Raw genomic sequence first — 11,800 nt, 5'->3', positions numbered from 1 at the left:
AAGGGGTGAATTTATTACTACAATCTGGGGCAGATTGTGTTAATTTGTCTTTCAAAAACGTTTGCATAATACCTTTAATGGGTGCACAATAATATAAAGTTTTAAAAGGTGTAGCCTATATATTATGGTACAAACGGTAGCATTAGAATAATAGAAAACATGAAAACAGAATAGGAATCAAACAACACAGTAGACTACGGAATAGAATAGAATAGAAACTGTGATGATCAGAGCAGAATAGAATGCAGTAGAACTAGTTCACTAAGTAAACCATAAAAACAACAAAAACGATCTAACTGTCACCAGTTGCTTTCAGTTTTTGTTCCTGCTGCAGCCGCACGCGCTGCCGGTCTGTGGAGTGAGAGCGAGGCTGCCCGCGAGCAACAGCCCGGCAGAAGGAAACATCACGTGGTGACACATCTCTACGACTGACGTCACCGTTCCCATCTCTAAGCAACCCCTCCATCAGCACTCGCGTCACCGGGCGCCCGAGCCGCGCGGTTGCTGGGCAACCCTTGCCTTGCGCTTGGGTCCGGCCTTGCCTTGCACCCAGCTCGGAGCTCTGACGCGAGTGTGACGTTAATAAGGTGGGTATCAATTTGTTATGGTGGCGGAGGGAGGAGGGGGAGGAGGCGAGGAGGAGTTCCCCTTGTGAGTGCAGAAGCCCTCTGTTCTGCATTCCGGCGGAGCGCACAGGCACACACCGGCCGCAGCCCAGTCCCGGGCCCAAAGACTTGTTGTATTAACTTAAAGTAGAGACGGGAGGAAAAAGTTGCTCCGCGCGTGTTTTCTACAGTGTTTCCTCTTTGTTGTGTTGCTAATACTTCGCTCTGGTTGTGGAATGGTTTACGTTTCCTCCGTGAGCTGTCTGAACTGTGAGAGACGGTGGTGTATGTCCGCTTTTTAAGGTAAGACTGGACTTTTTACCCACATTTTACTAGCTAATTTGCAATCTCCTAACCCGATCCAAAGCTACCCTTCGGTTTTAGTCAGTCTGGTTACTCACCAATTTTACTTTCTTTTTAGTCGGTTATGTTTAACAGACAACAAAGTAGGCCTACCTGTATATTGTAATAGAATTATGGCTATATTATTAACACATTAATAAGACGTTTTTTATCCGTTTTAAGCCTTGTTTAGAACTGGGATATGTATTTGTACACCTAAAATAAAATAATTTTCCTTTGACTATCGCTAGCATCACTAAGAATTTTTTTTACATTTTACATTACTCACTCACAGGCTTCTTTTTCCCCACTGAACTCACTTGTTATACAAGAGTGTTCACGCTGCTGCACTGTAGCTAGGCTATGCATAGGCCTATATCTATATATACATATATATATTTCATATATATTCATGCATTTGTACATCTTAATATCATATGATATATTATACATATTAATATTTTTTATATTATGCTCTGTACTTTTGATCTATTTCATATAAAGGACTTTGAATTTCCTTTGTGTATGAAATGTGCTATATAAATAAACTTGCCTTGCTTTAACCTAATATGTGTGGAGCCGATATTCTGTGGGCATATAAGCCCTCATATATACATACTTATAGATAGATAGATAGATAGATAGATAGATAGATAGATAGATAGATAGATAGATAGATCTGTGAAGCTTGAGTAAAATAGGAATCCATGTAATATACAGTCTGCAACTCTGTCCCTGCCATTGCAGGTACAAGCCTTCATTTATCCCAACACTGTAAGTCCAGACTGTTGGTGCACTATGGTGATCATGACAGAGAACAGCCGGGGGGCTCAGTCCAGCCCTGCCCAGGGAAGGCCACTGCAGGTCGGCTTCTACGAGATCATCCGCACTCTGGGAAAAGGCAACTTTGCAGTGGTGAAACTGGCCAAACATAAAGTCACCAAAACACAGGTCAGCAGCTCTTCACATAACTGTGCTTTTTGTTTTTGGATGCAAAGCAAAATATTTTTTTATTTACAAGCAAACAATTTTCTGTGGTTTTTCAGGTTGCTATAAAGATAATTGATAAGACCAGGCTGAATCCCTCCAACCTGGAGAAAATTTACAGAGAAGTGCAGATTATGAAGCTGCTGAACCACCCTCATATCATCAAACTGTACCAGGTGTGTATTATCTTCATCTTCCTGCAGTGTTGTTGTGCATGCACATATGTGTGCAGAATGTCACTGTCACCAAACACTGTGCAGTCTGGTCTGTGACAACTCCGTGTGCAGAGAGCTTTGCAAACTAGGGACAAATTCATTGCCCTCAGTAACAATGTTCTGGTGCAGCGCTTTGTGCATCATTATTGTGGATTTGTGGATGTAGCAGTGCCATTATGTGTGGCAAAAATAAGGGGAATTTGTTATCTAAGTGGTTTGTACTTGCTTGTTTTGTGCTGCTGACTCTCAAAGCACATTGAATCATAAGTACAGCACAACAGCATTAGTGCAATCCCTTTTGACCTCTCCCAGTATGTGTGTGTGTCTGCATGTTTGTGTGTGTGTGTGCTACAGATAGACTGCAAGAACAACCATGGTACCAGTCAGTGCTGAGAACAATGCATTTCTAAGATGTTTTCTGTTTCTGTTTCTGTATAATGTCAGAAGTGAGTGCAGAGATATGGGAAACAGAGCAGTCAGGAGAGTGCAGCTGGTTAAAGATGTGTTCACAGGTCTGAACATTAAGCCCAATTAGCATCTGTTAAAGCCAAGTGCAATGTGTCTGCGTGTCACGTGAAGGCCAACTCACAAAGCGCTTCTTTACTCCTAATCAAATTGAAGACTTAGTGGAGAGAATCCGCTTTTTTCCCCTCAGCTGGCCTTGCGAGAGCTGTGGCACGCGTCTGGCAACAAACACACAAACAAACACCCATGCAAACAAACACGCAAAGCCCTTTCTTTTTTCCTTTCTCTCTTTCTTTTTTTTTTACTCAACTTTTTCTGACCTCTTTAATGTTTTGTTACTTTTTGTGGATTACTTCATGTCTGGTTTTAATTTCTTTGCAACTAGTTAATGATTGATTGATGTTTATCAGTTTTTCAAGTAAAAATGCCAAATATTCCTTTCTTCCAGCTGTTTAACTGTGGACATTTGCTGCTTTTCTTTGTCTTATGTGACAGTGAACTAGATATTGTTGTGTTTAGGTTTGTTGGTCAGACAAAACAAGCAGTTTAAAGATGCCGCCCTGGGCTTAAGGAAACTATAACGGATGTTTTTCACTATTGTCTGACATTTTATTGACCAAATGATTAATTGATTATTTGGGTAGTTGAGGACCTAGTATAATGCTTGCTCAATAACCAAATATTGATACTGCAACAATATTATACCCATGTGTATTAGTGCTTTCAAGCAAGTGTAAAGAGACAATAACCATTAGAGAGGTTTGACAGCGTTTCCATTCAGGGCTAATAGTCTGGTTAGAACCAAAACAAACAGCTGTGGAAATTCAGTGACAGTAATATTTAATGTTGCCATTAGAAGCGTGTGAAATAGACAAATATCATTTGACCAAGAGAGACAGTAAACCATTCGGCTTTATCTGTATCTGATAGATTTGTAGTCTAACTTGAATGATCGTGTCCATCTGTATTCTGAATGTGATACAGCCTTGTAAATGGCTCCAGGCCCTTGGGTTGTCTAAGGTGATGATAGTCAGATGCTTGGTACTCAGTGATGGTAAGCAACCGTCTTCATCACTGCAGCCCCTATTTCTGTCCTTCTTGTACAAAAGGGAGGACGGTGGCACAAGACTGTCTTGTGATCCAGGGCCTACATCCTCTAAGTGTTGGTGCAGTTTTTTGGGGAGCCGTCTGAGACCTATGACCTGAGAAATCAGCTGCTCCATTCTCTCACTGGTCTCATGAGAAAAAAAAAATATTTTTCCTTTATTTTCAAGGATCATTGAAGCCTTCCCCTTTGTCTTTGTCTCATCCTATCTTTGACCTTGTATCAACCACACATTCCCCTCTTATCCCCCAAAATCCCACATTCCCAGAGGCCATCAATGGGCCGGCTAGAACAAACTATGCTGATCTGCCATGACCCCTGAATTTGTAAATAAAATGCCAAGCAGAAATTTGAGGGAATGTGTATAAATTGATGCAAGACATGTAAAATACTTCTAAGATACTTACAAAGGTAAAGCCATAAGAACATGGTGTCTCAGGTTGAAATATTTCACTCACTGTAAATTGAATACAGCTTTAATAACTTTAAAGCTACTTTATAGCAAATAAAAGGGAAAAATATGGCAGTTAAGGGGTTAATCTTCCCTCTAGGGTTGTTGAGGGCACTTGACGTGCCGTGCCTGGTTTTCAGAGCCCTGACGTCAGCTGCACCTCAAGGTGACAGAGCCCCAGAGAGCTGCCCTATCTGACAGATAAAGACTACTCCCTGCTTGGAGGCATCTGTGTATTGAATCATTCTTTGCCTGGTGTTCTTACGGGGTCGGTGGCTGAAAAGAAAAAAGTTCCACCATTCAGTGGACTTTAGTGGTATTTTATTCTGAGTTGGCCAGCAGCATTACCCAGACAGGGCTTTGTCATCTGACAAAAATTGCTTTGTTGTACAAGCTTTTATCTCAGCTGCTTTGTCCCCCTGAGGGCTCTCCTGGGAAATGGAAGCTTTCTGTGAGCTCCAGGAAAGGATTGGGAATTGCGTCTTTCCGGCCCATGATTGCACTTCTGGTGTTTAGGATACACTAGACGGGACCCATGTGAACACCCTGTGTTTCCAAGAAATAAAAGCCAGGGTTAGCCTGAAATTCAACACTAGACTTTATTGCCAAGTAGTGTCAGCCTCAAGGAAAATATTTCTAACCATCTGATATGTGTTTGTCAGTGTGTGTGTGTGTGTGTCAGGAAGTCACTGACGGCTGGCTTATGCAACAGGACATATCATGGAAAGCCAGGGTGTTGGTGTTTTGTGCGAGTGGAACAAGTGTTTGGAGAAGTATGCAAAGGGGATTTTTGTGGTTAGAAAATGTCTCATGCCTAGAAATGCCTGGAGCAGGCACCGCTGAAGGACTTGGAACTGATTTTAACCTGAAAATGTATTTTTTGTCATCACCAGCTGCCTATAACCCAGTGGGTATAAACTGTTTCTTTTTTCACTCTTTGTTTCTCTCAGGTCATGGAGACCAAAGACATGCTGTACATCGTGACAGAGTATGCAAAGAATGGAGAGATGTTTGGTGAGTTCAGCTTTCAAATTTTGTGAGGCAAATAATGAAGGCTGAATCTGTCAATCCTCAACAGTCGGATAGAGAGACCGACATGTTTGACTAAAATATCCTCTGTCCCTGCAGACCACCTGACCTCAAATGGCCGTATGAGTGAAGATGAGGCTCGAAAGAAGTTCTGGCAGATTCTTACAGCAGTGGACTACTGCCATCGACACCACATCGTTCACCGTGACCTAAAAACCGAGAACCTGTTGCTGGATGCCAACATGAATATCAAACTGGCTGGTATGTCTGCCATATACTGTTTACCATTACCGTGCTTACTGGTTAGCTTGGAGGAAGGTGCTGTATTATGTGAGACAGAGACTATTAACTGATTTTTTATTAGAAATCAATGCTTTGATACTGACACCGTCTCTCTGCACCTCCCTGCTGTTTTAGTATTCTGTTCAGTTTTTGCCTGAAGAAAGTATTCGCTGTTCTGGGATTCCTAAACCATTCTAATTAAATCATCTGTGTGCTAATTAAGGTTGAATAATTCATTCATTTTACCAAGACTAACATCAACCAGAGGAAATGAATTCAGCACATAAGCAGACACTCTTGCATAAAGAAATATTATAGCTTAACTCTCAGAGCAGAGCAAGACAACATGTATTTTGTTATATGTTTACTCTATATGATCTGGTCTCTGAACCTCAGGATGGTAATGATGATGGTAGTGATGATGGTAGTGATGGTAAATGGTAAAGACACTGTTGTTAAAGGATGCCCTGAGCTCGTCATGCTTCAATGCAGAGAAAACAAACAAGTTTGAATAATAAAACTGTTATATATCTCTGCCTGTGTCTTGTAGATTTTGGATTTGGAAACTTCTACAATGCAGGGGAGCCTCTGTCTACATGGTGTGGCAGCCCGCCTTATGCTGCCCCTGAAGTGTTTGAAGGGAAGGAATATGAGGGGCCTCAGCTGGACATTTGGGTAAGCTTGCATGAGGAAAATATAGACAGGATGATTCGAAGAGTAAGCATTAACATTTTTAAAATGTTGCTAACATTCTCATATTTGCTACTTTCTGCACAGAGCCTCGGTGTGGTACTTTATGTTCTTGTCTGTGGCTCGCTTCCTTTTGATGGACCAAGCCTTCCTGCCCTCAGACAGAGAGTCACAGAGGGGCGATTCAGAATCCCTTTCTTCATGTCCCAAGGTATCCATTATCCTCACGTCTAATCACGACAATTACTGCTAATTACCAATTCTGTTTAAATGCAAATCGCATGCAACCCCAGACTCATTTGCTGTTTACGTCCTCCAGACTGTGAAAACCTGATCCGTAAAATGCTGGTCGTGGACCCGGCCAAGAGGATTAGCGTGGCCCAGATCAAGCAGCACCGTTGGATGCTGGCAGACCCAACAGCCGCCCACCAGACCCTCAGCCATTCCTTCACAGAGTACAACTCAAACCTGGGCGACTACAGCGAACCCGTGCTGGGCATCATGAACACACTGGGCATTGACCGCCAGAGGACTATCGAGGTGACTGAACAAGAAAAGATGTTTGGTGTTTTATTGTTTTTTTTATGTGTTTTATACAGTTTCAGGAGACTTGTGTCTTGAGGTGGGGCAGTGAGTAGGTGGGAGTTTAAGACATTTGCCTTCTGTTTTTAAAAGCAGAGACAATTTCTTGGTCTGTCATCACCAAAGAGATTATATTTATAGTTACACCTGGCTAAAGACAGCTATAGGATATACACTGGCATCAAGAGACACAGAAGGTAAACAAAGTGGCAAAACCTCTAATCTAATGTCCTCTGTCTTCCTCAGTCTCTGCAGAGCAGCAGCTACAATCACTTCTCTGCTATCTACTATCTGCTGCTGGAGAGAGTGAGAGAGCATCGCACCCAGCAGCTGAGCCGCCAGTGTGGATCCTGGAGTCAGAGACCCAGGAGCACCTCTGACTCCACCGGCCCAGAGGTGAGCACTCCAGCTGGGCGTATCAAGCTCAAACTAGTCCTGATCCAGGCCGCATCCTCTATTTTAAGTCTAAACAGCTGTGTGCTTCCTGCTTGCTTCTAGGTGATCATGGAGTCTGGCGACAGCTTTAGGACAACCGCATTTTCACTCCCAGCCAAAAATACTGCACCTGTGTACCCGGAGATGGAGTGTGATCAAGGTGGATTGTTCCAGGTAAATGTGAAATAAAACTTGACAGTATTCAGAGATTTCACCCTCCACTCTGATGCAAATACTGCATCCCATGTGTCTCCTGCCAGTCAGTGGCTAACAGTCATCCTCCTTCTGTTTCAGCGTGTGGTGTTTCCAGTGGAGGCCAGTCTGAACAGATTGCTCTGGAATCGCTCCATTTCACCCAACAGCCTGCTGGAGACGAGCATCAGTGAAGAGGTGCGACCCAGAGACCTGGAGGAGGAGGAGGCAACGCAAACTCTCGGGCCCCTGCTTCCTCCCACCACCACCTCCCGCAGGCACACTTTGGCTGAGGTGTCCGCCCGTTTCCACCAGTGCAATCCTCCATGTTAGTACACAAACATAAAAGCACAAAGCACATGTTAATACGTGCTCTTTCAGCCGTACAGAATCTAATGTCTTCTCAATTCTTGTTCTGTAGGTATCGTGGTCAGTCCCTCTGATGGTGCCTCCTCTGACAGCTGTCTAAAGTCCTCATCCAGTCCCACCCCCACTTTGCAGGCTGCTATGGGTGATATGTCAACATTTCTGACCTCTGGGGCTGAAGGTGGAGCTCTGGTGCCAGCTGGAGCTCCTCTGGCCCTCTCCTCCCACCTCCTTCCCCAGGCGCAGGGCAGCCTGCCCGCTGCCAGCTTTCAAGAGGGTCGCAGAGCCTCCGACACCTCCCTCACACAAGGTACAGGAGCAGGATCACGAAATACAGCGTCATTTATCTAATCTGATTTTCATTATTCTCACGTCTTATGTGTCACAGTAACGGATCAAAGAAGTATTGTGTAACACTTTCCCATGCCTTTCTGCAGGCCTCAAAGCTTTCCGCCAGCAGCTGAGGAAAAACACACGCACTAAGGGGCTTCTGGGATTAAATAAGATCAAGGGTCTGACGAGGCAGGTTGTCCCTCCACCCTCCTGTAACCGCGGCAGCCGAGGGTCACTGGGTCCAGCTCTCTCTGAGCACCGCAGCATGCTGGAGGAGGTGTTGCACCAGCAAAGGTGAGACAGACGATTACATGACAACACACTGTTATTACTTTACACATATTACATCATGTAGATCTGAAGTTTTCAAACTATGAGGGAGAGGATGAAGGGAGGTGCAGAGGGACAGGTATGAAGGCAAAGACAGTGAGTTAGATGTTGTACTCCTTGTGGGAGCCGTAACTCAAATTAAGATATATGTTTTTAGATGCAGTGTGACGTATGTCTATCGCAAATGAACAATCAATCCACTTAGAAATTACAGATTAAAGATGCTACTCATAACTGCAGAATATTAAGTTTTTACACTATATTAGACTCCCTTATGGAAAATGTATTTTCAAAACCTTGACATGATTATCCCCTGAATAGTGTATCCAGATGTGGACACAGAGTCTGATCTTCTGTCTCTGTTTTCCAGGATGCTGCAGATCCAACACCAGCCTCAGCCTCAGGTCCAAGCAGCTCAGAAAGGACCTACCCAGAATCCCCTGCTCTTTCTGGCTCAGCAGCAGTCACCCTCTCCTCCACCTACTACCGTGTTTGCTTCCTCCACCCTGTTTGACACCCCCGCCCCCTCCGCCCTGCCTCCTCAGCAAGCTTCAGTGGGGCTACAGCACGGCCCCTGGCAACAAACCCTCGAGACTTCCTCCTCTGGCTGCTCCTCATCCTCCTCATCCTGCTACTCCTCTTCGCTGTCCCCCGTGGCCTCAGCTGCTTACCTTCTCGAGGCTCGCCTGCACATCAGCCAGCAACCCCACCCTCACCCCCACTCCAGCCTCCAGCAGCAGCACCACCAGTCTGCCACACAACGCACTTTCCCTATCCTCTCCAAACCAGTGGCGTGGAGCTTGGGTGTGGCCTCCAGCACCGATCCTGACATGCAGGAGCTGGGTCTGGCCGGGCAGCAGCAGCTCAGTAGCTGTGTGATGGTGAAGTAAAACATCAGCCATGTTTGAGACCAACGACTGCTCTCTCTGTTGAAGAAGCTCTGAGCAAACGCGACTTGATTTTTAGCCCAGAAGAAGAGAGAGCAGAATTAAGGAGAAAGAACAAAAAGCAGATGCAAGCGACAAATGTACACTTTATTTAGCAACACGGGGTACACGTGTTGCACACACGTGTATGTTGTGTGAATGCTTTTTATATCATATAAGCTAAAGACTAAGCAATAACCAAACTCTGGATGAGGTGTAAAAATCCGTATCAGACAGCCAGAGAAGCAATAATAGACTGAAAGACTCTCATCCAGCCCCTTGATGGACTCACTTGAATGAAATGAGAGCTGACATTAGCTGATACAGTTATGCCTCACATGTTCTGATGCTGTCTAAGTTAAGTTTTTGATTTTCTGAAAACAGAAAGGCTCCATCTTCCTCATTCTTTTTTTAGTCACTTTTTTGTGTAATTTCCTGTTCTTGATGTTTTACACTTGACTGGGCAGAAGACCAAAATTAATTTCTTTCTTTTTTTCTTCCCCCTACTTCGTTCACCTCTCTAATGAGACATTTCTCTGTAGCAGTGCAATGAAGACACAGTATAGTTTCCTAAACTTACAAAGATTCACTGAGGGGGTAAATTTTCGTTTGTATTGAAACTGTGATTTAATTTTCTGTGCAGGATTATTATAGCTACGCAAATGCTGCTTTTACCTCAAGCTTCAAATCTGCTACATCCTCATCAGCCAAAAGTGAAGGAAGACAGTGTCTCGCTGATTGAGTAAAGCACAAAAGGTACATCAGTCAGCTCGGCAGCACCTTACATATGTGGATACAACAATCCATATTCCCTTCTTTTGATAAGCACCTTCTTGTTAGATGCTTTTACTACCTCCTCAGGCAAGAATTTGGAAACAGAAAAACCTGGACAGAACAAAGACTGTGGGAACAGTGCAATATTTCACATTGAAATACAAAGGAAAGATAAGGCGCTACATAGGATGGTGAAAATATTTGCCTGAGGCTTTTTTTTGTTTTTACTATTTGTCTGTTTGACCTTGCTGTGCTGGCTAGCTGACTAGAAAGGGTACTCGTTATGTAACATAATAACATGATACTGTAGAAATTGAGAGGAAAGACTGAAGGCATTTCAAAATGCTGTTTCTACATACGGCATTCTTGTAGTTGTTAAACTGAAAGGAAGAATTTGGGTTTTACCAAAGAGTGAACAGCACAAGAGATGGGTGATCTATCACAGATACACTACTGAATTTTCACTTTGAATGCTGTCTCAAAATGTAGCATGGTGGTTAGCTAGCATTTTCACATGATCTCCTTAGCTTCTGCTGTGAGAAAAACTCCCGCTGCCACCGAACCTTAATGCTACACGTGTTGTTAATATCTCTAGCTGTTACTGTCAGGAGGACCATGGTGGTATTCATTTTTGTACTTTTCTAGAAAAGAAGAAGAAAAAAAAAACAACATAGCAATACCATGTTGTGCTGGAAGTTGAACTTTTCTTCAGTTGTCCATAAGTGGCTAGAGATAGGTAGAAATGACCTGCAACAAGCTGATTTATTTGTGCAGATGACATATTAGAAAGCTGCAAGAGATGTGTAAAATTGGACATTTAGTTAGTTCTCTCATATCTGTGAAACATCTTGTAGAGGAGCAGTGTTTTTCCAAACCCAGTTCTACGTTGGAAACATGCAGTATTGATATTTTTACCCAATAATTTTTAGTTGATTGCACTCATTACCAACACTTGTGCCTTTCTCTGAACAAACTCACAATCAGAGGTGTCCATCTCTGATCACTACACTGAAGAAATTAAAATGGATGGCTCCGTTATTGGCTGTTATCTCAGAGGCCCCTTTTGATAACTTCTTTGACCTTTGAGCTTGCTGAGTAAACAGAAGCAAGAATTGCACTTTATTCATATTTCTTGTTACCAATTTTTTTTTTCTCATGATGAAAAAAATGTCACAAAACTATTGAAACACTAAGGCTCTTGATGCAAATCTGTAAAATGACCCTTTTGATAAACTTGGGATAATAAGAAGTATTTCATGTTTTTTTTCTTTGTTATCCTTTGTTATTTGTTACTTGACTGTGTGCGCATGTGCATGTCTGTGTGTGACTGTGTGTGTGTGTGTGTGTGTGTGCATGTGTGAGTGTGTGTGTGGAGGGGAGGAACCGAACAAGAAAGGAAAGGAGAGAAAATGCTAGTTGAAGAAAGATTGTTTATTTATGTGGCTATTTATTTAAATAAAGTTCACTTCCTAAACTGGTTGTGTGTTGGACTTTGTTCAATAATAATAAGATGGATATGTTTACTGGCATGTTAATGGTAGGTAACTTTTCTTTGCACTTAGAACTTTTCACATGCACTTTCATTCATATTTACAGTTTCAAATAATAACAAAGGAGCTTGTCTGCTCAACCCTAACACACGGAGACTCAGAAAATGCTTATTTCTCTTGGCCGTCAGGTTGGTGAACTTC

General features: G+C 43.0%; 1 protein-coding gene across 1 annotated transcript; it reads left to right on the top strand.

The window, feature by feature from the left end:
• Positions 1 to 633: 633 nt before the first annotated feature.
• Positions 634 to 11,583, top strand: sik1 (salt-inducible kinase 1). Its single transcript, XM_023415893.2, has 14 exons — positions 634 to 908; positions 1,695 to 1,898; positions 1,994 to 2,110; positions 5,121 to 5,184; positions 5,299 to 5,460; positions 6,032 to 6,156; positions 6,259 to 6,382; positions 6,491 to 6,711; positions 7,000 to 7,149; positions 7,252 to 7,362; positions 7,483 to 7,708; positions 7,802 to 8,056; positions 8,184 to 8,373; positions 8,780 to 11,583. The coding sequence occupies exons 2-14, from the start codon at positions 1,746 to 1,748 to the stop codon at positions 9,297 to 9,299; spliced, it is 2,418 nt and encodes an 805-aa protein (XP_023271661.1). The 5' UTR covers positions 634 to 908; positions 1,695 to 1,745; the 3' UTR covers positions 9,300 to 11,583.
• The last annotated feature ends 217 nt before the right edge of the window (positions 11,584 to 11,800 follow it).

Source organism: Seriola lalandi, unplaced genomic scaffold (genome assembly GCF_002814215.2).
Source record: "Seriola lalandi dorsalis isolate HSWRI2012SDOR001 ecotype SW California unplaced genomic scaffold, Sedor1 jcf7180002054559, whole genome shotgun sequence".
In the NCBI taxonomy this organism is placed as follows: domain Eukaryota; kingdom Metazoa; phylum Chordata; class Actinopteri; order Carangiformes; family Carangidae; genus Seriola; species Seriola lalandi.
Note: the sequence above shows the minus strand (reverse complement) of the source record. Positions and strands in the feature narration are given on the sequence as shown.